The sequence below is a fragment of the Stigmatopora argus genome, chromosome 9, assembly GCF_051989625.1.
Source record: "Stigmatopora argus isolate UIUO_Sarg chromosome 9, RoL_Sarg_1.0, whole genome shotgun sequence".
Taxonomy (NCBI): Eukaryota; Metazoa; Chordata; class Actinopteri; order Syngnathiformes; family Syngnathidae; genus Stigmatopora; species Stigmatopora argus.
This window is the reverse complement of record NC_135395.1, coordinates 3301749-3328123: the sequence shown is the minus strand read 5'-3', so window position 1 is coordinate 3328123 and position 26375 is coordinate 3301749. Positions and strand designations below refer to the sequence as shown.

At 38.3% G+C, this 26375-nt stretch overlaps 2 protein-coding genes across 4 annotated transcripts; both read left to right on the top strand.

Moving 5' to 3' along the window:
• The first annotated feature begins 18 nt into the window (after positions 1–18).
• Positions 19–10814, top strand: LOC144082489 (sorting nexin-25-like). The gene is made up of 22 exons (XM_077609703.1): positions 19–140; positions 466–1153; positions 2325–2409; positions 3068–3284; positions 3633–3805; positions 4523–4709; positions 5303–5373; positions 5856–6046; positions 6140–6271; positions 6365–6514; positions 6603–6725; positions 6837–7001; positions 7077–7208; positions 7862–8002; positions 8091–8204; positions 8335–8412; positions 8602–8685; positions 8742–8859; positions 9000–9066; positions 9174–9355; positions 9474–9574; positions 9656–10814. Exons 2-22 carry the CDS (start codon positions 806–808, stop codon positions 9716–9718), a joined length of 2922 nt encoding a protein of 973 aa, XP_077465829.1. The 5' UTR covers positions 19–140; positions 466–805; the 3' UTR covers positions 9719–10814.
• A 552-nt stretch (positions 10815–11366) lies between these two features.
• Positions 11367–25632, top strand: LOC144082488 (centrosome and spindle pole-associated protein 1-like). Of its 3 annotated transcripts, none has more exons than XM_077609700.1 (32): positions 11367–11599; positions 12418–12547; positions 13168–13240; positions 13419–13522; positions 13659–13891; positions 13991–14091; positions 14204–14304; positions 14535–14588; positions 15532–15800; positions 16100–16209; positions 16279–16411; positions 16732–16843; positions 18186–18333; positions 18448–18567; positions 18855–18971; positions 19450–19529; positions 19706–19855; positions 19940–20074; positions 20229–20312; positions 20461–20544; positions 20685–20768; positions 20908–20991; positions 21104–21199; positions 21494–21560; positions 22080–22206; positions 22944–23080; positions 23171–23299; positions 23594–23631; positions 23725–23785; positions 23955–24064; positions 24523–24634; positions 24711–25632. In XM_077609700.1, the coding sequence occupies exons 2-32, from the start codon at positions 12449–12451 to the stop codon at positions 24884–24886; spliced, it is 3528 nt and encodes a 1175-aa protein (XP_077465826.1). In that variant the 5' UTR covers positions 11367–11599; positions 12418–12448; the 3' UTR covers positions 24887–25632. The 3 variants fall into 3 exon arrangements, with proteins under 3 accessions (XP_077465826.1, XP_077465828.1, XP_077465827.1); XM_077609702.1 differs by having other exon boundaries at positions 11368–11599; positions 13659–13849; XM_077609701.1 differs by having other exon boundaries at positions 11368–11599; positions 19940–20065.
• Positions 25633–26375: the final 743 nt, after the last annotated feature.

Genomic DNA, 26375 nt, shown 5'->3' with positions numbered 1-26375 from the left:
CTGATTGGCTGACACCCTTTGCGAGTTCCGACAGATTGTCATTCATCTGGAGCTCGATGAAAAAGAACAGCTTGTTTTGAACTGTCGCAGACCTTTTTTTCCCCAAGGATTAAAGCCACCTTTTTTCCAAAATTGAAAATGTAATTACATTTTCTCCACTAACTGGCATTTTAGAAGAAAAACATGGAGTTATAATCTTGCCGATCACTCATTTGAAACGAGATTGAAGTAGCTAATGTTAGCTGTTTTTACATGGCTTAATACAGGAGGAGGCTCGTTGGCTAGTTTTGTAGTATTTTGAAGTTTGCTTCGAGACTAACTTGTTAAGAAATCTACCGAGTCTTAAATTAACACATGAGCCACGGCGGGTATAATTAACAACTTATATTAATATCGTGTTTTGGCTATTTCATGCTATCCGTGTTAGCACAGCCACTAAGCTACCTCTATCCATTTGTCTCCAAGGTGACGGTGCTTGTGGTTCCATTGGTCTCATTCCGCCGCTTATCTTCCAACAAGACGCGTGCCTCTGTCGATCACGCAAGGCCAACCGTGGTACTGCCCCCGGTGACCACTCCGTGGATGACTGAATTGTCCCCGCCCGGCGGGCCGATGTTAGAGGCGGGGGACACAGCGGAGTAGGTCGGTCAGGAGATGCCAGAGCGGGGATGCCGCTTCCTCAACACAATGTTGTAGTCGGGGGTATACAAGAGTGTGTCTACCTCTCTAACTCGAAACTTGGACCAGGGAATCAACTTTTCTGCCCGAAAAAGAGTGGAACATATATGGATGGTGGGGTGGCAGTATGCCCACCCCCTCATCTACCACAACAAAACAGACTGGAGGGAGCAGCAGTACAGGAGAGGGGCCCATATTTGTCAGCCCTTCCTCCTCTTCTCTCAGCTCCTCTTTCCGTTTTGTCCCAGTTTTCTTTCTGGGTGTGGTGGCAGCCGTAGTATTCCAGCTGTCATGGGGAGGCCTGTCACTTACCTCTTTCTTCTTGAAGCTCTTTATCTATGTGTCGTTTGCCCTACTGTGTTTCTTGGCCGGTAGCTTCGTTCTGCTTGTCAGGAAGAGCCCTCTCAAAGTCAGCCGCTTTGATAGACACAGGAGGCATTCAATCCAACAGCTGGAATTCTTCGACAAGCTCATGGTAAGATGCTGCTACCGAACGTTCATTCACATTTAGTTGTTTTCAATCACCATCTTGTAGCACATAAGTATGGTGTTATGGATGTTCATTCATTTCCTATACTGGTTATCCTCACAAGGCCACGCAAACTCATGGAGAATATGCAAACTCCACACAGTGAGGACCGACCTCAGATCGAACCCACAACCCCAGAACTGTTAGGCTAACGCCTAACCACTCGGTCGCCGGGCCGCATATTGTTTAAGACTTAGTAATTGCCAATAACAATGTTGTAGCACATTAGTATGCTATTACAGAAATTTATGTGTGCTGTGGGATGTTAGCCAATCTTTCTTAACTTGAGTGGACGTCTATCACTGTCAATGGTACTGAAACATAAACATTAATTTCCAGCCACCTAAGTTCAAATTGTTTGGATGTCCATTGCCATTAATGGCAGTGAATGAGTTATTGTTGCCCCAAGAGATTACTACTCTTTAAAATATACCTATCTTTAACAACAGTGTATATCGACTGGCAAAACAATAGATTTCAGCCATTAAGCCACTTGTTTCCAATCAAACAATAGAATAAATTGTGAATTTGCACCTGTATATTATCTTAGTGTTCACTAAAACGGGCACAGATTTAACGTTAAGAGTAATTTTATAGTAAATCATCATTTCAGTTTTGTTTCTACCATCGTACATAATTTTATGTTTTAACAAAACTGGCAGTGCGGCTCAAAACTGAACAATATTGCTATTTTGGTCATTCAAGTCTCTTATAGTGTGAACCTAACAAATTGATGGATCATCTGACATTGTGGTAATGAAGTAAACTAATATATTGGTTTCAGTTTAATGGTCTATAGGCTTTAAATTAACCTGCTTGGTGAAAAGGGACCACGTGCATTCATCAACAAAGCACACGCTTGTCCAATTTGGCTTATTCATTCTAAGAAAAGCAATACTGTTTATGCTGTCAGGCTATTGGTTATGTTTGTTCACTTTTCTGCTTTGTGAGTTATTCTTGTTGCTACTGGAAAGAAAATATCAACATTATATTTATTTTATTTTATTTTATTTTAAGGCTTTCATGTCCCGCCTTGGCACCTTTCTAACAAACTATTTCATTTTTTTTACACTGCCACTGACTGGAGGCAAATTAACTAATGTTGATTATTTTATAGACTCGATTCCTGGCCCCAGTACAAGACTCGAACCAGAGTCGGAGGGTGGTGGTATCACACAACTTGGATAAAGCACTAAAGGAAGGTAAATTGTAGACTTGGGCTTTTCTTTCTTTGTCTAATATATAGCGATCCAAAAGACAAAACTAAAGATCTACATACACTAATCTTCAATTGATGCATCATATCAACAAAGGAGACTAACATCCAAACACTGTTCCAGTAAACAAATTCAGTACATGTAAACAATACTTAACATTCGACCTACTAGACTCCATCGAAATTTACGTTGTAAGCTACAATTTTACACTGAGGAAATGTCAAACACATGACACTGGTTCTGCTAAATGCCACAACAACCTCAGTTTCTTAAAAATTGCTGACTGATGGCTTCTTGTTCCCATTGTCATCAGAGCCAGACACTGATGTTTAAACTTGTCGACCTGTGTGACACATGCAAAATGAGATGCGAAACTGAGACACAGGTGGCTTCCTTATTTACACAAAGGGTGTACATTTGAATTCAGTTCCAAAAGTATAACTAAAAAAACATAATTGTTATTATACTATACATAGTTGGTCATTGGTTGAAATCTACAGTGTGGTCATTTTTTTAAGCACACAACAATAATCCCCCGCCAATGAATTACTATTTAACTTTTCTTTAAAGTTTCAGTTCTGAGGTGTGCTGAATCTTAAAAGATAACAAAAAATATTGAACTAAAAATGTGGTCTTCCCACAGTGTTGGACTATGCCTACCGAGATTACATCCTTTCCTGGTACATTCCTTTGAGTCTTGATGAAGGTCAGCTTTACTCCATGCTGTCAGAGGATTGGTGGCAGATGATTGGCCAGTTGAGATGTCGACTTGCTGACATAGATCTCGTTAACGTGGTGTGTTACGACACCATTCGTATTTTACATACACATTTTACTGGCCTCAAGGCTGCATCAGCAAGGTAAGCAATTCTACCCACTTATTGTTTAGTGCAGAAGTGCACTAACTTTTTGGGAGAATTTTGTTCAATAATGCTGTGACGGAGTTTGTTATTGCACCCTCACCTCATTTTTCCACTTTGACTCACTGTACATTCTGCTAAGGGAGAGAAACAACATCATCTTCACTTTAAAAACAAGGGATAGCGCTCTCTTATCATCTCGTCATGATATTGTTTATTACAACCATTGGTACTCAATGCAGTGCTTTTTAGGAATATAAACATGGCTAATGTTTTTATTAAATATTGACCTAAAATTATACATGTGCTGTTCGCTTTTGATTTTGTGTCTTTGTCATATTTGGACAGACCGGATGAGGGAGCTCGGCCGTTTTCTCTCCATCCTTGTTTGGTCAGTCCGGAGTCAGAGCTGGCCTTCCTCCGCTGTGTAGCCAGAATATTGCTGCTATGTCTGCTGCCACAAAAGGATGCAAAGTCTCACACACTACGTTGCTGCCTCACAGAAGTCATCACAACTAAAGGTATTCATCCTTTGTATCAACCATGTGATTTTAGTGTTTGTGGGGCAGTGTGTTGGTGATTCAGATACAGGAAAGCCTTTGTTTTCAACCACAATTCGTTGGAGAAGGCTGTTCAAATAGCGATTGGGTTTAATTCCTAATCTATTTTTCCCATGACAAATAATGTAAATGGTCTTAATGAGTTCCAAGATGTTATACAAATATGTAAAAAATGCAGGGAAAAAAGCAAACACATGAAACAGTACAACTAAAATATAAGAACAATGAAAAAATAATATTTCCCTCGTAGTGCTGAACATTTGGCATAAATAAATGTTGGTTGAGGGAGAGGAGAAGGATGAACGTTATTCCTTGGAAGAGACTCCCCTGTCATAACAGATTCAGGTGAATCCGCCCAAAGGTATTTTATTTTCTTGCTACTCGCTTTGGCGTAGATTTCCCGTGCTTGGCGTTCTCGTTTATTCCGTGTTCGACTTCCAAAATTTGTTCAAAAAAGTTCAGAATGTTTCAGTCAAACACCGCTTTGTTTGTTCTAAATCGTTCGAGAACCAAGGTTTGCCTCTATTTCCAGTCAGACATGATGGTAATTCGTCATGAATCTACCTTAAATTAATTCTTTGGCATCACAAATCTTGACTTTGCTTTGTATATTTATTATTTTAGGATCTCATGTTGCAAATTGTCCTTTGTTGATGTGTTTCCAAATATGCATTGCAGTGTTGAAGCCCTTGGTGGAAGTTCTTAGTGACCCCGACTCCATAAACAAGATGCTCCTGTCTCAAATGGAGCAGAGGGAACAGCTGGCTGAGCAACAGAAGAAAGCTTACACTTACGCCGCCTCCTATGAAGACTTCATCAAATTGATATCAACTTCTACGGATGTCATTTTCCTCAAACAACTCAGGCATGACACTGAAATAAAGCACATTACATGCATAATAGATAGATTCAATGGCAGGCCAGTGCTTAATGACACATAGTTAGCAAGCAGTGTTAAGCAAGCTTCTCTTCTTGCTGTTGTCTGCTGAGGTTACCATGGGAGCAGACAGTTTCTCTGAGGTGAAATGAAACCTCAGTGATGAAAAGACGGAAAGCTATTTTGTCTCTTTAGTGCAGGATATTAGCAAATCTATGACTTTCGCTTTTTTATAACAGTATGTTTTAGAAGATTAACAATAATTGTACATGCTATAGTTGATGTATCGTGTGTCTGAGGCCAAACTTTTCTAAGAAACAAAATATGTCACAGTTGAATTTGTTTCTCGCTAATTCATACTGTCACACAGTCACAGTGGTTGCGTTCTTTTGACAAGATAACTGATGAAAATGGCATGCTCTCTTTGGCATTAATTCACGTGTTTAAGGGCTTGGCAAAGAAAATTAATGTTCCTTGGAAAGTCATGTTTTTGCCCAAGACCAGCGATTTATGTAATATTAATCACAGAATCCTCTGACAGCCCTTCATATACTGAACAGCCTTTATTTCCCCCCCTGCAGGTATCAGATAGTAGTAGAAATTATTCATGCTACCACCATCAGCAGCCTGCCTCAACTCAAGAAACAGAAAGGTAGTACATATTACGTATTTGTTACTGTATTCATTTTTCACTTTTTTAATAGCTGAATTTATAAATTAATAAAATGTTAATTCAAAACAAAATTGATAGAATAATATCAATAAAAATACCCAGAGTAGAGGCACTAATAAAACTAGATTTTTTTTAAAATCAACATTGTATTTAACTTATTGCCTATTATGAGGACAGGCTCTAAATACTCATGTTTCAGTGCCATTGACAGTGTTAGCCCATGATGTAATTGGGTAAAAAATGAACTTGATCGTTATCATGAGTTAAGTGAGTGCCATCATATAACAGATTTACACATTTTGGGGTGCAGAATCCAAAACTGATCTTAGTTTTTTTGTATTACCTCAAGTCTGAAACTATAGGATTCCTGTTTTCTTAAAACAGCTTTTGAACCTGAAATTTGGTGATTTGGGTGCTGGGTGATGGTGACCTCACATACATGTCTCTTTCTGTTGCTCCAGACCGAAAAGGCAAAGAATCTGCACCCATGAAAGCAGACCTACTACGGGCCAGGGACAAGAAGCGATACATTAATCAGCTTACCGTTGCCAAGAAGCAATGTGAGAAACGCATCCGTCTACTTGGTGGACCAAATTATGAAAACAATGAAGATGGAGGAACTGATGACAGTGACGAGCCCCTAAGCCAGAGGGTACTCTTTTCTTATTTCGTCTTTTTAAAAAACGGCCTTAATTAGTATTGTATTACTGAATTTCAATCTATTTTTTCATACCCTAACATTCAGATTCTCCTTTTCGATGACATCTTGTGCAATCCAAGTTACAGAGGAGATTTCAGAGATTACATGGAGAGAATTGACAAAAGAGCTCTGATAAGTTTCTGGGAATTGGTGGAAACATTGAAAACTGCTAACAAGGTTGCTTGCCAAATTATTCAGATTACTTTTGTAACAAAAGTTTGAATAGAGTTCAGTTCATGAAAATGCACTCTTGTTTTGTGGTTTTAACAGAATGAGGTGCCACAAATCGTGGGAGAAATCTACCAGAAGTTCTTTGTAGAGAGCAAAGAGATTCCAGTAGAGAAGGTTTTGTTGAAAGAGATCCAACAAAGTTTAGTGGGAAACAGAGGAACTGAAGTCTTTTTGAGACTACAGGAAGAGGTTCGATTTCCATTCAGAATTACTATGAGCCCAAAAGCCATGCAATGCGAAGTTGTTCATGAAATGTGGTGTCCTTGTCATTTTTTAGGTGGCAGAGACGATGAGGGATCGTTACTACCCTTCCTTCCTGGTTTCGGACCTCTACGAAAAAGTTATCAGACGTGACGAGCAGCACTGCCAATCACAGTCTAGCACTGAGAAGGAAGAAGAGGTCAGACACATGCAGCGACCAACTTGAGCACACTATGTGCCTGTTATTTGTGTATAAATTCCTCGGTGAAGATTGTTTTTATCTTATAAAAATGTTTGTGTTATGGTGCAGTGTCGGGGTTTAGAGGCTGGAGAGGAGCTGTGTGACGAGGGCAGTAAAGGAATCAATGAACAGGCCAGCTACGCGGCTACTAAACTTCGTCAGCTGTATGACAAGTTAGAGTACAAGAGACAAGCTCTTGGTTCTATTCAGAATGCACCCAAACCCGATAAAAGGGTAAGAAAATAAGGGCAAAGTTAGAATTGCATTTACATTGCCATCATTCTAGCTAGTCTTTCTTTGTTTTTTTAGATTGTCAGCAAACTCAAGGAAGAAATAGGAGCCATGGAGAGAGAGCACAGTGAACTACAGCAACACATCACGAGGACCGACTGGTGGTGTGAAAATCTGGGTCACTGGAGGGCTAACATTACTACTGCTGAAGTAGGTTGATTTCTTGTATTATTTGGTAGGATAAAACACATTAAAAATGATAAGGTCATACAACTTCACACTGACTGCATGAGAACTATTATAAGCAATCTTGAAAATCCTCTCCAAATTAAAACAGTTCCTTTTATCTGTGCTGGTTGGTTATTCCACACTGGCATTCTTCATTACTACACAGTACAGGAAAACAAAGAGACCAAGGGTGTCAGACTCGTGTTGGTTCGCGGGCCGCTTTAACGTCAACTTGATTTCACGTAGGCCGGACCATTTTAGATATAATATTTAGATTTTTTTTTAATAAATGGATTAAAAGAACTGGATTAAAAGCCCTGAATATTCATTTTTATCGATCTAAAACAATTCTTATTTTAACTTTTTAAATATATTTTTAGATATTACAAAATGATTTTTGAACTAAAAACACAGAAAAAACTGATTAAAAAATTACAATTATTGATTTAAAAGGGGGAAAATCAGGAAATTTAATATATATCTATACTCTTCATTTTAAAATGATCCTAAAACAGAAAGTTGGCACTCATGATTTACTTTCCCGGGCCACACAAAATGATGCGATGGGCCAGATTTGGCCCCCAGGCCGCCACTTTGACACATGTGCTCTAGACCAAAACTGCGTCTAATTTCAGGCTACAGAAGAAGGCGGCGAGACTGTGGCTTGTTACAGTGTGTGCGTCACCCTAGCCGAAGGTGACGAGGCAGTGAACAGTCGCTGGAATGTCCAAAGAAAACTGACCGAATTTCATGGGTTGCACCGTAAACTGACTGAGGTTCATCAATCGTACTAACTCCACAATTTGCAGTAATCTGACCTCAAATTTCTCTGCAAATGTGATGTATTTTTTTTTGTTTTCTTAGTGTTTTCCATCTTTGAAGAAGCTCCAGTTACCATCCCTTAGCAAACTTCCTTTCAAATCCATTGACCAGAAGTTTTTGGATAAGAGCAAAATTCAGCTTAATACATTTTTGCAGGTAAACTACAAAAAATTGTGATTTCTTACTATAATATGCTCGTTTAGTATGAAAAAAAAAACCCTTCAAAATATGGGTTTTATGGCCACATGTACTGTATTACAGTTTGTCAAAATTTGTGTTTTTGCAGCGGCTGCTTACAGATGAGCGGTTGTGTCAGTCAGAGGCGCTCTACGCATTCCTCAGCCCTTCTGCAGAACATTTGAAGGTAACCATTTTCCCCCAAAGAATGTCTGAAACGTTTGTCGGAAGAAATTTATTTCTGTACCTGTATTTTTTTAAGTTTTACGTTATACGTTTTTTTTTTACTACCAACAATTTAGAGCGATCGTTTTTGTACTTTTGGTCATGAATAACAGAGACAACACATTGAAGTTGTGCTCCTTTGTTTTTGAAGGTGATGTCCATTCAGAAGAAATCTTCTTTCTCTCTGGCCTCCTTCTTGGAGAAACTTCCTGGCGATTTCTTTTCTCATACGGAGGTACGAACAAACCCAGGACTTTTGACCGACGTTTTGACTAAATGTGCTGTTTACAGGAAGAGGCAGATGACGACAGCGACTTGTCGGATTATGGTGATGAGACAGATGGGAGAAGAGATCCTCTAGCTGAACCCTGCTTTATGCTCATTGGAGAGATATTTGAACTCAGAGGAAGTGAGTACACCACTTTCTGGAATACTTCCTATCCCTAGTTGTCAACTTTTAAGGTTTTATCTTGATTTCAAACTTGATTATTTTCTAAATGAATTCCATGTATTCATTAATATTAAACTATACCTTCTGTCCAACTACAGTGTTTAAATGGGTGAGAAAGACCCTCATTGCACTAGTCCAGGTGACATTTGGACGAACAATTAACAAGTGAGTACAAGTCTAAATTAAAACCAGTAGAAATAACAAATAATACTGAAGCAGGAAAACAGTATTTTGTAAATTTGAATTTGCACTTTTTGTCTTCCCCTCTTTAGACAAATCAGGGATACAGTGAACTGGATCTTCTCTGAACAGATGTTGGTCTGTTACATCAATATTTTCAAGGACACTTTCTGGCCCAATGGTATTCTGGCACCACATGTCGATGTCCGAACGGATCCCCAGCGCATTGAAACAAAGGAACGAGCGCAACAAAAACTACTTGACAATATTCCAGGTAGCCGCAAAGATTGCCTCAAGGGGAGCCTAGCCAGCACCCCCAAAATGTTTAAATTGTGAATGGAAGATGTATCATCTGACACTTTTCCCCACTTTTTTTTTTTTTTGCACGTCAGATGCATTAGCAAATCTTGTGGGCCAGCAGAATGCCCGTTATGGGGTCATCAAAGTCTTCAATGCCCTGCAGGAAGCTAGTGCCAACAAACATCTTATTTATGTAAGAACACGAGGGTCACAAATTTTTTTAATTGCATAGTTTTTTAAATCAACTCAAGCCTTACAATTTGTCTTTTTGTAGGTCTTAATGGAAATGTTACTGAAGGAAGTGTCTTCTGAACTCCGTGCAGAAGTTGATATCTGAACAAGTAAAACATGTTTTACACTAGTTGATATGTTTTTCTTCCAGAGAACACTGCCAGAATTTGGATCAAGAAATATGCTGAGTTCTTGAAAGTACAGGGTCCTGATTTGATTACAGTGACAATTTTAATGCATAGTCACTTATTCATCATTTTATTTTCTTGTTAATCATGAATGGCAACTTCAAGATGCTGCCTACCATTGTGTTGTGTTGGAAGGTGTGTCCGGGATCCTTTGTCAACCTCAATGAAGTCAATATTAACGTCCGGTTCTCATCATTTCACTGGTCTTTGCACAGATGGTAGCATTTCCACAGCACAAAATGAGCCTTGAAGATTAACTGATTGTAATGGGAACCTGATCAAAAACGTAATTTCGTTGATAATGACACTAACAACGTCGATGACATTTTACTTTTTACATTTTGTTTTTGAAGTGCTTGCATTAAGATTGATGAGCATGAGATAAGTTGGTACGGACTTATCATTTCAATCACACAGTGTGAAATGATGGAAAGGGACAAGAATTAGTTAAGAAAGAGTGACAACTGAACAGGACGAATGTATGAATACACGTTTGGGCATATTTAGAACCACTGCTCCACGTCACATCTGTATAAGGGGAGAAGGCATAAGCGACTTCGGTTGAGTCCATGTTCAAAGTGATCATAATAGACCTTGATTCAATGCAGCAAAGACTAATGAGTTCCAGGTTACTCGTTGCCTTTGAAAGGTGACCAATGAAACGTGTGAACTCAACCTCTGAACATTCCTGCTACACAAAATCTGAGCAACAATTGTGTTCTGTGATTCTTGTTAAGGCTTATAATTGTGCAATATAATGCCATGTAAAAGTCAATGTGATTATTTTATTTATGATAATTGTTGATAGATTTTATTTTTACCAAAAACTGTTTAGAGAGCGTTTATATAAGCAATAAATTGAAAAAAAAAACAGTGTTGAGTTTTTCATAAATGGCTTTTAAAAATCAATGCTTCACCCATCCCATCCATTTAGCTGAATTAATGAAATAATTATCCTGTTTAAAATTTCAGTGATCTACAATATGGAGCCACGTGAGTGTAAAGTGGTTTGCTTGGGTGACAATACACTATAAAACTTTAAGAGTGATTTACAGTTGAAACCAGACGTTTACAAAAGTTCAGGTAAGAATAAAAAGTTCTTTTTGCATGTAAAAATCTGGTTCAAACACCATTGTACATTCAATATCCATTATCCTATTTCTTGAACATTTAGGGAAAAGTACCATTTTGAGGAGAAAACTTCAATGTATCAATGTATTTTTTTTGGACATATGGCCAAGTAGCTCAAAATATAGAGCTGTTTTGTGGTGTATTTTCTGTTAGAAATGTTTGATTTAATGAACTCCAAGTATTCTCGGCATCATTTGCAAAGTGTGTAATTATAGACTCAAACTTTGCAGTGATTAAAGTGACAAGGTGTTATATTATTCCACTCCCCCGGCCCCTGGAGACAATGGCCTCACAAGTGTGTCCCGGTAACAGTCGTTGCCATCTGAGGTTGCCACCCACACCCAGCGGGGTTCGATTTGTCATGAAAAATGAATGTTAAACAATAGGAAGTGACGCTTCGTCTTTTCTAATTAAGAGCGCTTGCTTGGTCAAGTTCTGCCGTTCTACCAATAAACGTTCATACTCCATTTATTTACCATTTATATTTTCATTTGTCCTCTGAAACACAAAAGTCTGAAACCGTAGGAGAGACATTTTGCAGCCATGCTCCCTACACTGGCGTTTTATTTTGACATTTTACACCGGAATTCTAGTTGACACACTCGGAAAAATATTGAAAAAACAAGGCGCCAGAGTTGCGATAGCAAATATTTCCCTGGTCTGATTAGGTAGGTGAAGTAACATATTACTAATTTAAACAAATTTGGTTCACGGCGTGATGCTTAAATATTCTATCATTTAATTGTATGTGATTAATTGGTTATATTTGCCATTTTGTTTTCAGTAAAGACTTCACGGTTTTCTTGTAAGGAAACAGGGTTGATGAACCTAAGCTATATTGTTGAAATAGCATGTATATTGTAGCACACGCAGTAAAACATTCTGTGATAATTGATCGCTTTTGCCATTAAGTGCGTTCATTGCACTCGATGCTATTTATGAAGTAATAGTTTGAACGTGGTTTGTAGCTTATTTTAGCTCATTCTCGGTACTTAGGGCTGCATTGTGGTTGCCTGACAACGTAAATTAAAGATGCAGTACCTCTATTTACCCCACTCAGAATTATTGAACTGTACGTTCTTATTTGAAAGTAGCCGAAATTTGTGGAAGATCTGACATAAGTCTCAAACAAGCGGGATTTTCAAATTAGTAAACCAGTTTGCACAACCTTAATTGCCAGATGCCCATAAACCTAAAAACGGCTTAAAATTGGCCAAAGTAATTATTTATTATTCAGTAAGTTTTAATTGAAATATTGGATTGCTTAGCCTCACGAGGGCTGCGGGGGTGCTGGAACCTATCCCAACTAACTATGTGGAGTAAGTGGCGTTCATCAGGAACTGGCTGCCAGTGAATTGCAGCAAGTTTACATGATTTGTTTAATAGATTGTTCTTTGTTCAAGTCTGAGTGACCTGTGGTTGATGTTGTCCTAATTCGTCAAAATCCACACATGACAATGTATGAATTTTTCTTTTTCTATTTTAGGTGGTATGTAAATACCTTTTACGAAGTGGATATGGAGGATGAGCTGGAACTATTCATCAGGGAGCGCAAGGAAAGAGTGGCTCAAGATAGAGCAAGTTTTGATATAGAGCCTCCCTACATGGAAGTCTTGGTGAGGATCTCCATGGCAAATCTAGCAAAACTGGGTTACATTTTAAAACTAAAACAACAAGGCAATAAGATCACATTCATTCATTTTCCATATACCATGCAAAGGGGGGTGCGGGGGATGCTGGAGCCTATTCCACCCCAGCTGTGGGCAGTAGTCAGGGGATACCCTGAATTGGTTTCCATGCAATCGTAGGGCACATGGAGACTAACAACCATTTACGCGCACACGCACATTGCATGCATGTTTTTGGGATGTGGGAGGAAACCGGACAACCTGGAGAAAACCCACGCAGGCACGGGGAAAGCAAACTCCACACAGGAAGGTCGAAACCCACTGGGGATTGAACCCTCGATCTCAGAACTGTGAGGCGGACGGGCAAACCACCAACTCCACCCTAAGATCACATTGTGTTTGGAATACACAGTATAATGTCATCAGAAAAACACTCAAGTATTTATTTATTTATTTAAGAGAAACAAGCTAAACTGTATGACTGTATTCAGTGTATTATTTTATTTTTTTATAGCTGCAAGCTAATTCTGTATAAGACCCTGTAATTTTTATACCTTCAGAGAACCATGTGACATAACGTGCATGAGCGGATGTGTTTTAATTTCCAGGCAAAACCTCATGGTGAATATGGTTCACTATTCAAGGAGAATATTCCTCCCAAATTATCTGCACAGGAGAAAGGTACATGTTAATACAGATTGTAAATGTCAAGCTTTCTGTGATTTGTCGGTTGCTTCAAATGGCAAAATTGTGTTTCTTTTTTTTTTTAAATCTATCATTTTTCATTTTCAATTCAAAATAATTTTGAATTGAATTATAACTTTCCATACCGCTTATCAATTTTAAAAAAATCTTTCAGATGAGAGCAGTAATATTGGCTTGCCTCTTGGTTTGGAGTACGAAAAGAAGAAAAAACAGCTTCAGCTTGAACTTCGTATGGACTATAGAAGCTACATTGCACAGGTGACAATTCCTGTGTGCCATGTTGAACTCCTTGTGGAATGAATGTTAAAATTTGAATTCGATTCATTTCAAAACAAGAAATATTTAACTATGAATCCTTACAAAAATTAACGATGCATCACACCAATGTCTCTAGCAAAATGGTGCCAGACAGCGCCCCCCATCGCGAAGGGATGTGGCCACACTGACAGAAGCCAGTAAAGAGCCTCACAGAGCTGAAAGTACCAGAAACCACATCAGTCGAGACCTGCTGTTTGATCAGGAGTCGGATGAGGAGAAGTACACAAACAACAAGCTAACAGAAGTCAAAAGTACTAGGCAAAGAGGGTTGGTGTCCAGTTATGAAAAGCAAAACAAAAATGATGGCAGGTCGTAGTTTAAAAAATAGCTTTTCAACCATTTCTTTTTATACAGGTCCTTTGTGTATCTTTTAATAGATTTGTTGTATTTTCTTTTGTTTTTTTGAAGGGAGGAAGGGGAGATTCCATCAGGTTTTGTCATACAGGATAAGCGAACAACTGCACTGTACAAACCGGATGAAACTGAATTTTCGACTGGTCTTTTAATAGGTGAAAATAACACGCAGAACATATTTGCCTAGCCCTATGCTACTGAAGTGACTTCTAGCCTTTGTAGACCCTACTAAATAATTTTACTTTAACAAATCCTATCCTGTTTCAGGAGTAATTGATACTAAAGAAGTCTTACAGAAGAGGAAGGAACGCTACAGAGACGAGCTGCAGGAACAGATAGCCGAGAATTACAGCAATAAAAAGAGGCAGGTCTTTCCTGACCATGGTTTTGACTTATTTTATGAAATTCTAGTGTACACAAAAAGTAACTCACATGTTAAAAAGGAATTGTGGCTTGTTGAAAGGCAAATAAGGAACATAAAACAAATTATGTAACAATATTTTGTATTTGTTCTGAGAAAATTCTAAGCTATCTATTCTTAGATGAAAGCTTTGCAATTTGATGTAATCATTTTTTATGTTGTGCTTGCTATAGGGAGAAAGAGTTGGAGCTGAAAGTTGCAGCAACAGGGGCAAACGATCCAGAAAAACAGGTCAGCATATGTTTGACCTCATTTTATTGAACTAATGTCTGAAAATGCAGTCACTTTTATCATTAGAATATAACTAGCTGTTTCTCAGCGAAATGAACGATCAAGACATCCTCAAATCAGTTGAGATATTTAATTGCTTTTTCTACAGTAATTTAGCCATTTTATTTTACTTACGTTTAGTAACTGTTGAATTCTGCATACTCAAATTATGCCAAATGGCTAGATTTATTTTCAATATAAATGGATCTAAGGTCATCATCTTGTCACATAGCTTTTACAGGACAAACACTTATAGGCTGTTATCAACATGTCACAAAGCTTTATTCAAGAAGTTCTTTCAAAATGATTCACTTTGAAGTAGAACAAAGATAATGTCCCCAAAAGAAGAGACACGGCTTGTCTTAAATTTTAGATAAGCACCCTTGGCCACTAAATCGAGGTAACTTACCTTTGTGCTGTATTTAGGAAATGATGTTGTATTAATGCAGGGGTGGCCAACTCCAGTCCTCGAGAGCCGCTATCCGGTCTGTTTTCTGTATCTCCCTCCTCTACCACACCTGAATCAAATGATCAACTTATCACCAAGCTCTCCAAAAGCTTGTTACTGGCCCCAATTATTTGATTCAGGTGTGTTGGTGGAGGGAGATCTGGAAAACAGCCCGGATTACGGCTCTCAAGGACCGGAGTTGGCCACCCCTGTATTAATGTGTCGTTTTTTTTTAACCAACCTGACACCGCTACTAAATTGAAACCCCATATGGAAAAGGTCCCCTAAAACTAACAACTACAAAAACGCATGTACTTTATTGTCAGACTAATCATTTCATGCTTGTTGTTTTGGATACCTATGAAATCCATTCGACGTCAGTCAATTTTAAGCATATCCCTTCAGCTAATTGGGTAGCTCTCATTCATATTCGATTCCTTTGTGTCCACACATCAGCCAAACCGAATCAGGCAATTTGGCTTGAGCAGGAGAAAAGAGTCCTGCCTCTTGGGGCATTCAATACTGGGACAGAGTGAATCATCATCATCATCAACCGGCTTGCCTAATCTTAGGGGAACTGGTGCTAGTGGTAGGAGAACGCCTCCACCAGATAAACTCCATGAAGCATTTCAGTCTCCAGTGTGTAGATGTGGTACCGTGGACCCAAATAGAGGTGCGCTGTCTCCTGTTGCAGTGCCCTTCCACAGACCTGTGGAAACTTCCAGGTAACTAGTGTTTAATAATTTTGTATTTAAAAATAAACAGAAATACACCTATCAGCTTTTTATTGACAAGCCACAATTTCATTTTAGTTTGACTAGTAAATTCAAATCCTTGGAACATCACGCAGAACGCAGATTTAAAAAAAAAAATTATAACAATACATTTTTTTTTTACAAATGGCCGTCTGAGTAGCCCAATTATTATCAGCAGATTGAATGTCATGAAAATAAATCAGTAGTTCAAGGAACCCCGAATACGGGATGAATAAAGTTATCCAATTCAGCTCCTTTTAATTCTCCAGAACTCCTTTGATTCCTCCTCACCACCTTCACTCAGCCTACAAGGGTCCCTTTCGAGAACCCCGTTACTGCAATGAGAACAGAAACCTGCTAGACCCAAACCTTGCCTACTGTGAGTACTAAGTTCTTCTGCAAAGTATTTGATCTCAGTTCAAGTCAACTTGAAATATTTCCTGTCTAGATGGTCATATGCCATACCCTGCTGCGGGACTTCCCTTGTCTTACTTCAACATGCCACTTGAAGGAGCTATGCCGTGTCAGTTCAATGATGCCAGCCCCCAAAGCGGAAGCAGTTTTCCTGAATCCTCACCACAGTAAATATCTCCACCTCTTTTTCTGACAATGAAGTATCAGTATCATATGAACTGTCTTTGAGGATACCATGAGCTCTTTTATTTAGCCCCTTTTTTATTTTTATTTTAAAACTTGCCAATTTCTCAGAAAATATTTATTGGAGAAAAAAAACAGGATTAACTCATGTGGCCAGGATAGAACTGAGGGGGATAAATAGCCGTAGTTAGAATCAACTAAAGTGCATTGGTTAAGATTGAGCTACAATTCACAAGACTCTAGATCAATATGTTTATATATAGAGCAAAAAAGTGACAATTTTCAGTGTTTTTTCCCCTTACAGACCCAATACTGATACTGTTACAATAGTCCCCCATATTGGGGATTTTGCTCCAGAGAAGCCTCAATTAACCAGTAAAAGGACGTTGACATATGCGGATGAACTAAGAAAACAGGTAAATTGTGCAGCATTTATAGAAAGTATATTGCTACTGTTCTTCTCCATTCCTAAAGTTGTAGGCTGAAATATGTTGGCCGGCAAACTTAATTGTACTTTCTGCTATAATATGATAGTATTTTTTTTTCACCATTTCACTACACATAACAGGTAAGATGAATAGTTGTATAATTATTTTAACCCAAGTTTAGAAAAATAGAATTGTCTAGGTAGGTTGGCACATCCCTATGATTGGGAATCAGTGACGTTTCTGCTACTTAAAAGTAATAGAAGTAGCATTCTCGTGATGAGTGAGTAAGGTGCAGTTTTTTTATTTTTATTTTTTTTTATTATAATAAGACATTTTTTAACAAATGGCCGTCTGAGTAGCCCAATTATTATCATCAGATTGAATGTCATGAAAATAAATCAGTAGTTTAAGGAACCTTGTTGATGAAACGTCTGGTGAACTGTCAAATTATTCAGATTAAATACTTTGGGATGATTTGTACCATAGTCACCACCTTGGAATAATTGTAGAAGTTTCAAGCCTTTGGAATAAATTTAACCACCATCTTAGTTTGTGATTATTTTGGCAGAACGATGCCAGGCAAGAGAGCTGCAAGATATTGAACAAGGTAAAATAGATTTAAAAGTAGTCCTACTTAATCCTTGGATCCCCAGTTCAAAACCATGTATTTATTAGATCTTTGTTATAATATAAGATGTGAAGTGCGCCCTTGCCACACCAATCCTGCTCCTTGCCCTTCACTTCTCCTTTGTCTCTTCCATAGTCGTCATTGATTTGTGTTTTAGGACTGTTCTACCCGGAGAGCATGTTTTACATTAATGCACAGTCCACGTTCTTAAGATACAGTCAACTTGAAGTTCCTCTATGATGTCAGTATCGTGAGCTATAACTGTTAAATCGTTAGGTTTGTCCGTATGTTTTTTCGGTTTTTCAAACGTTTTAATGGAGGAGTGTGGTGTCCAGTGAAATAGGGCAAAAAAAACAAAAGTAAAAAAATATATACTATACCTGTATATTGTAGCGTCTGCAAGGACAACAGCAACTTTATTAGGGTTTTCTATGATTTATTGGCAACCAAAACGAGATCTAAGAAAAAAATAATGCCATGATTTGTTCAATTTTATGCCAAACAATCACTCCAGACTATCAATTGTCAAAGTAGTAGATGCAAATGAATCCTTGCACCTTAATTCAAAATTACATCAACCCATTTCATATTCATTCATTCATTCATTCATTGTGATTTGTGCTAATCGATTTGGTCAAAGTATCTTGTGACTAAGAAGGACTGCAGGATCTTCTTGTGACTTCTGAACCACTATTTTTAAAGATTCAAGAGCAACAACAGCGGAAGCGTGCGGAGAGGGAAGCGCAAGAGCGTTACGACGCCAAGATCGAGACAGACATGAAGCGACTTCAGCCTTGGGGTCGAGGTGGAGGTGGAGCGCCTCTAAAAGACAGTACAGGAAATCTCATTGGTGGGTAGGACCACCCTTCCTCCCAACTTTTCCTAATGCCCAAGTTTAAAACCTGCACAACACAGTTTTGTGTATACAGAATATGAAAGTCAACTTTTGTTTCCTCGTGACTAGCTGACCTCAAACAGATGCACAAGTTGAATGAAGTGGCCCTTAGTAACCCAGAGCAGCAACAGCGAGCCCTGGCTACGAATGCTGTCTCTCAAGCTGATCCCAGCGAAAGCAGTATTACTGGTACTGTAACAAAGTTATTTTTAATAATACTTAATAGGTGGTCTTATTGCCTGTCAACCCATCTATACACGTTGTCATTATGCCCTTTAAATGAGTCCATGAATTGTTTTTGTTTGTTTGACTGGTTTAGAGAACTGACCCTGAAATTGTCCTTTTTAGATAAGGTGTGAAAGAGCTAATATTAAATGACTTGTTCTTTTCCTCGGAAATCCAATCCTTTTAAATTACAAGAAGCAGCAAGCGGTTAAAATGAATTATTTCTTCCTCAAGATAATTTCATTTTACAGGCCACCGTGGACAGCTTAAAGAAGAGGCCTGCATTGAACCAAAGCAGCAACAGAGACCACCATCTGTGAATTTAACCTGCCCAGTTGAGCCCCCAGATCCCAACAATAGGATCTCTGGTACTGATCAGGCTTGAACACACATCTCCAAAAAATAGAACATTTTTAAAATGAAAATATGTATTTTTGCTCTATTTTGGTTGAAGTTATGTTTTGGAAATGGGTTTAAATTTAAGTGACAGTCATTGCAAACAGGAGTTAATGAAAATTCAACTTCAAATTTTCCTTTTATGATTACGTACTTGAATAAATAAGTTTCAATCAATCAAAAGTTAATAAAACAGAATTTGTGCAAACAGAAAAACTGGTTCTGGCACTCAATAGCACTAAAGTTATTTATTTTATTTTAAATTTAGGATATTTAACTCATTGCCTTCCATTGAACTTAAACTGGCAGGTCAGGCTATGTATAGAGCATTTTAAGGTAACTCTAATCTGCTTTGTATGATTAAAAGTACAATAGTTCAAGCATTTTTTTAAAGAAAGCAAATCCATGAAAATAAATAATTTTGTTTTTGGGGATTGTTTGTTTTTCTAGGCTTCACTCATGTTCAAATGCCACAGGCCGCACCGCAGCAACTCACAATGAATGCGTACAGAGCTGGTCTGGATCAGCAGGTATCGATGTTTGAAATGTTGTTTTCAAAAGGTTCAATGTGACTGTGCCGTATAAATTCTTCCTTGGTAAATTAGTTTTATCCAATTCGCACTTTAATGTTTCTGTCACGTTGAAAATTCACTCAACACTGGCCTTATTGAACCCCTGGTTGGCTAACTTCCGTTATGACTTTCAGATTAAAGAGAAAAGGCAAAAACAAGCTGAGGAGAGAGAACGGGCGAGACTGGAGGAGGAAAAGGATGCGAGGTCATTGGACGAGTATTATGCTACCGTGAAGAGGCGTTCTGAAGAGCAACAAGAGAAGAAGAAACAGAATGAAATGGAGGTGAAAGGCTTTTTGTTCAAATGCACATTGCTAAATCAAATTGAATCTGCAGTATTTTATGGACTAATCAAATTTATATCACAGAAAAGGGCCAAGAAACAAGAACTCCTGAACCTTGCAGAACAGAGCAGGATGGAGGAAGAGAGAAAAAAGATAGAAGAGAGAGAGAAAGCACAGAAGAAGCAACATGAGCAAGAACAGCATGTCCTGGTAGAAATGGCATGTTCACTCTTGGTCGAATGTAGCCTTTAGTTGATTGGAGTGATGCAGTTGCAGTGCAATATAAACCATCTTTTTAAAAGTTTCTATCAGTCTTTTGATTATAAAGTTATCCAATCCAATCCAATTATTTTTGCTTCCCTTGTGAGTTTAGGCCCACCGCGAACCACATCCAGAAGACGGAGAGAAAGCACAGCAGAACCAATGTGGACGAGAACAGCGGGTGCTGGTAGAAACAGTATGTTCACTCTTGTCTTGGCTTGGCCAATTGCAGCCTTGGGTTGATAGGAAGTACAATATAAACCATCTTTTTTATAGATTGCAATAAATATCTGAAAAGATTGTCTCATAATCTTTTACATTTTTTTCTTCCCCGGTGAGTTTAGTTCCACCGGGAAGCAACTCCAGAAGAGAGAAAAAAACCACAGAAGAAGCAACATGACCAAGAACAGAAGGCCTTGGTAGAAACGGTACATTCACGTTGTCTTGGTTTGCCCAATTGTAGCCTTTAGTTGATTGACAGAACAATTTCAACCAGTTTTTAAGGATTGTAATAAAAATCAGAAATGATCATTTAAGTCATTTGATTTTTTTCCTCCTTTGTGTTTAGATCCACAGGAAACCACCTTTAGAAGATAAAAATAATGCACAGAAGAAACAACGTGAGCAAGAACAGAATACGCTTTTAGAAGCGGTATGTTTACGCTTGTCTTGGTATGGTTAAGTGACCGTTTGCAAAAGCTTCCATTTTATATTATAATTTATATTGTGATAGAATCTTTTCTGATTTTTATTGCAGTCTTTTAAAAAAAAATCTTCCCCTGTGAGTTTAGCTCCACTGGAATCCTCCTCCAGAACAGAAAAAAATCGCACAGAAGAAGCAACATGAGCAAGAACAGCAGGCCCTGATAAAAACAGTATGTTCACTCGTCTTGGTTTGGCCAATCGTAGCCTTTAGTTGATTAGCAGGACAATTTAAAAATCAGAAACAATTCTATCGGTCTTTTTTTTTTCCTCACGTGAGTTTAGGTCTACTGGGAACCACCTTCTCCAGATCTACAGAGGAGCCAAAACACCCCCAGACCCCCGATTGCAGAGAGCAGCCGATCTACTGCTCCACTGTCTGTGAGTCTCAGACATTCATTCATTCATTTTCCGACCCGCTTATCCTCACAAGAGTTGCACGGGTGCTCGCGCCTATCCCAGCTAACTTTGGGCACACTTTGGTGGCTAGTGTCTCAGACATTTCCATACAAAATGATATAAATTGTCTATAATTCTTGACTGCCTGACAAAGCAAGAATAATTGTCCTATCTTGTTATACTTTATTAAAACAGAAGTGCCTCTTTCTCCATTTTTTTTTTCTGTCTTTGTGGTTGGAAACATTTCCCTTGCCCTTTTTCTATTTATGTTTTTAGGAGCGATCATTGTCTGGCCACCAGTCTCCCCCTGTTCCTGCATGTAGAAATCAACTAAGAGCTTCAGGTGTGTAGGCATGAAAAGAAGATGCTTTGTATCCATTGGGGCCATCGTTTAAAACTCCTTGGGGGTACAATTAGGAATGGTTTTAATCAGAAGACATTTTGTTCTTCTAAATGGAAAGTCCAGTAGCCTGCTGGTATTCACATGGATGTTCACTCTTGCAATGATTCTTTTTTAATTTGGCTTTACAAGTATTTCAGTCAAGTCCCAAGTATTTCCCGATAAGAACGCCCCTGCATTTCTCTAGGAAATAAGTCGTATTCCTCCAGGAACAAGACAGACTTTTACCTTCTGGAATGTGGAAATCTGTCCATTTCAAACAACCAAGAATTGATTTTTTTTGTTTGCCTTTTGTGTCTTTACAGTACCACTATGTAAACGTGAAGTCATCCTAAAAGCACAATAGATTTAAAGAGCAGTTTTAAACAATAGTTATGTCTCAATAATTATTCTAGTTTTCACATATATATATATTTTTTTATTTTTATTTTTTAAAGAAGTCCTTTTCATGTCTGTTTTCAGCGAATAAAATTGACTTATACAGTGGACTGTCTGTACTGCGTCGGCAGCTTCGTGCTGAACAAAGGCGACTTGAGACTCATCTGCAGCAGGGAGATTGTGATGATACGGACTACCTAATGAGTGGAAGGTCAGATTTCATGTTTTGCAACGTACATCTAACAGTTCCTGCCTTCGTCAAAACATTTCAAGAAATTGTGTCATCAGCACCATCGCACTAGTTCTGCAAATCAAATCATGAGGCAATCACCACTGTGTAGGAATGCTTCATTTCAGAATTCAATTCCAATCTTTTTTTTTACTGTTATATCTTTTTTAAAACTGAGTTATAGCATATTATGTTTTTGAGCTATTTTGTATTTATTTGTAACCCGGTTCACTGAGAAAGTTTTTGGAACACGTTTCATTTTGTTGGCCAAAAAAGTATATACGTAATACTGTTTCATAAATGTATTTGTTACATTTAGCCAAAAATGTAGGCGTTAGATTGGTATGAAAATATATCACTCCAAAAAATCGAATCATGTCAAATCAAATTTGAAGTTAAAAAACAAAAACAATATTGAGAAAGCCTTCATTTTCCGTTATCTTTTTTAGTAGTAAGTATAATTTGAACTTTTTTGATAAAGATTGCAACATTGTAGTAAGACAGTACAAGAGAACACTGCTTGGAAACTGCTAAGTAATGCAGTTAACATTGACCCCATTGGTTTGAATGAATAATGGATAATAGTGAAATAATATAAAGCTTTGCTAAATGGCTTTTTTGCCTGTCTATGATAGTTAAATAGATATAATGGACGATATTAATTTAAAAATGATCATGTAAAATACAAAAAAAAATGCCTGACATCTTGATCTCCACAGAAAATCCAAACAACAAGTGGATGTTTTTGAGATGGCAAGGCTGAATCGCCAGGCTCCGGTTCGAAATCTTCGCTCCAGAAACATGGAACCAAGTAACCTGTTGCGAATTCACGACTCACTTCAGCTCAATTATCTCGGTTAATATACTTAAAACTGTAAATTGAATTTTTTTCTAGAATGGATAGAAGCTAGAAGTTATTCCCGATTGCTTTGTATTTGCATGTCAGATGATGTATCCAGACTGGGCTCCAATGAGGTGGAGTGGCTGGAGAGAGTGGGTATAGCGAACAGGAGGGAGCAAGTCTACAATGATCCACGTCAGACGCTCAGTAGCCAGAGGTCCACTCGCACGAATGGTTAGAGAATAGCGCTTCATTTGATTTCAGTTAGCATAGCCATGGTGACCCTGACACTTATAAAATGTATCTTTTTAATCCAAACATTACATTTCTTCTTGATAAATGGAAAAATAACTACAGGAAAAAAGCCTGAAAAATTTGTCTGAGTTGCACATATTTCACGTCTATCCATAGGCCAGTATAATTAAAGATAATGTAAGCAAAAATGAAATTGTTGATCGAATGCCTTTTGTTTTAATGTGTCATCGGGTGTGTTTTATCTACCCTAATTACTGTTGTTATTATTTTCAGATTACTTTGACACGTCTCCTCCCTGTCAAAGGGATCTGGTGAGCATAAAAGCAAATCACTGTCCTCTATTTCTCTTTTGAATGTACCAGAAACTGTTGATGTGGACATAAATTGCACTGTCATTTTTTTAGGGGAATGTCCTGGGGCGACAAGCAAGTGGATCCCTCTTGGAGTCAGATAGCGCATTTCTAGGTCAGGTGTGGTTAAACTGATCAACAACCAAAACAAATGTTTGGTCATAAATTTGACACATTTTTATTTAGGAAATGTATTTAACCAATGGTGTGTATTTAAGACATGGACGGGCTTGTGTGCTGTGGTTAAGATAACTGAACTAACATCTGGTTTTGGGTGTTTTTAGGCCCTTTAGGAGATGATTTTCCTGTGCCAAGCTCCCCAGAGGCTGAGGAGACAGCCCAACTCTCAGCCCGGGAAAGGAGAAGGCTAACCAAACAGTCCCAGCATTCTCCGGTACTCAGTTTTTACACACTCGGATGCTCGATCTGCATACTTGATCATCTTGCGATATAATCAGAATATCCCGATGCTAACCTCTTGACTTCTGATCCAATCTGATTTTATCTCAAGCTATGTTTTGCCATATTTTAGACCAGTAAAAATAATGCAAAATATACCTTAACCAGTTATAATGATAAATCAGTTTATTTGTATTAAAGACAAGAAAGTCTTTGTTTACAATTTTACGCATTAGTCTGTTACTGTCATTAGTTTCTAAATAGATGTAGCCATGTTTGCCTCTTGGTTGATTTACTGCAGCCAAAAAAGCACTACATGATCGGATCCAATACCCCAAAAATAGTCGTATCAGGTGCCGATGCTTGAATATCGGATCTGGACATCACAACTGTATAATGCTACATTGAGGATCCTTAACTCTGACAATTTTTTTCTTTACATCTGATGCTTAGGAACGAGAAAATGCAATCCTCTCAGGTATCAGAAGGCAGGGAGAAGCAGAGTCATGCTGTGAAGAGAAAAGCGAGGAAAATATGTTACCGTGTCGTCGTGGCAACACAGCAGGTACAGCTCTGTTGAAATGGTTAAAACCTGTTTTTTTTTCATCATAATCAATGATTCCTCCAACTCTGGTCTCCAGGAACAGTGGATTTGTCTGACGATGATGACTTATTACCTCCTCAAATTTCTCACCTCACTCACAATCGTCAAAGTTCAATGGAATCCTTCTCAACAGATCATTGGCTGCGACCGAGCACTTCAGAAACTGTCAAATGTTTAGAGAATTTAGTGAAAAGGGACCGGTTGACAACATAGGAACCTGTGTACTCTTTTGCTGGTTTATCATATAAGTTATTTGTCATGTTTTATATGTGAAAGGAGAATACTAGTATTGTATATACAAATACTAGTATTTGTATTTAATCATTAAACGCTGTTTTAAGATGGATTTTGAAAAAATTCTGGAGCTGCAGAAATTCAGCGGGGCGTCGTCCAACCCAGTCCGCTCACGGCGCACTATTCTCGGATAGGCTCGGGGGGGGCACTCCCGCCGATTTTTAAAGTGCTCAAACTCGGGAAATAAATGGAGCTCGATAATGAAACTCAGCATGTGTCATTAAAATCCGCCCACGAAGCACTGTTCCTGGGGAGAAACCCCTCCGATCACCGTAGGGATATGATTTACCTACTCGGCGGGCCGGATTAAAAATCCTAACGGGCCGTATGTGGCCCGCGAGCCGAGGTTGCAAAACTTGTACACACACGATCCGGGGGCGGGGTGAGCGCGCGAATCCCGTTTCAGCGAAACCTCCGTTCAGCCGAACCGCCATTCGGCCGTTCGGCCGAATGACCGTTCGGTGGAACGTCCATTCGTCGACCTGTCCGTCTGTCAAACGTCCGTCGGCGAAACGTCTTTAGGCGAATCATCCGGCCACGATGAAAGAGTTATTGTCAATGTTAGGCTAATTCATGGGTCATCAAACTTAGAGGACATTTTGTGATTTTATTTATTTTACAATGCAATGATAAAAAATATGAATATTAAATTATTTTTATTGATATTATGAGTTGGTTGTCATTGCAATATTTTCATTTTTTTCTTATTACAACATTTCTTGTGGCACGGTGACCTTGTGGTTAGCATATCTGCTTTACAGTTTTGAGATTGATGGTTCAATCCTCAATGGGTTCTGACCTTCCTTTGTGATGTTTGTCTCAGTGCCTGCATGGGTTTTCTCTGGGTACTCTTCATGAATACTGTGTGACCAAATCTGAACCGAAAAGGGAAAGTCTTTTTTTTAATTAGGCTAATAAAAAAACTGGATTCGTATAACTAAAGAAGAAGAAGAAGGTGAAGGTGCATTTTCAAATTTAGGGGATTTCAGGCACTTTTTATTAAAATCGCACCAACTGGGGACAGCATGGGAGTGAAAGGTTGGTGTTGAATTCTCCTAGTCAAAATGGATTAAATGTCTAGAGCTGTCATTGTCATCGAAAGTACATTCACAGTCAGTTTTCCCAGTGAGTAAATGAAAATGATTATCACGACATCTACTCTACATTAATTTTATTCGCTTCTCCAGCCTTGTTAGCAAATATAAAGCTATTTTTGTTTTTAAACCATTATGTAAATGAGTAATATGCGACCTAATGTACTGAAAAAAATCTGCATATCGTATTTTTACACTATGCATTTTTTTTCAGTACAATAAGTAGTAGTACTAGTATTTGTATACAAGGGATGACTAGGGTCAGATAATCTTGCGCATGCGCATAAAGTAGTGGGCGCGGCATTACTTGGGTT

Bases quoted from the DNA above. Each gene is read 5' to 3' on its own strand.
- LOC144082489 (XM_077609703.1), top strand. From the start codon at position 806: ATGCCCACCCCCTCATCTACCACAACAAAACAGACTGGAGGGAGCAGC. The intron at 1,154-2,324 runs GTAAGATGCTGC...ATTATTTTATAG, and splicing joins AATTCTTCGACAAGCTCATG to ACTCGATTCCTGGCCCCAGT. The intron at 8,003-8,090 runs GTTCATCAATCG...TTGTTTTCTTAG, and splicing joins TGCACCGTAAACTGACTGAG to TGTTTTCCATCTTTGAAGAA.
- LOC144082488 (XM_077609700.1), top strand. From the start codon at position 12,449: ATGGAGGATGAGCTGGAACTATTCATCAGGGAGCGCAAGGAAAGAGTG. The intron at 14,092-14,203 runs GTGAAAATAACA...ATCCTGTTTCAG, and splicing joins TTCGACTGGTCTTTTAATAG to GAGTAATTGATACTAAAGAA. The intron at 20,075-20,228 runs GCATGTTCACTC...TTGTGAGTTTAG, and splicing joins AGCATGTCCTGGTAGAAATG to GCCCACCGCGAACCACATCC.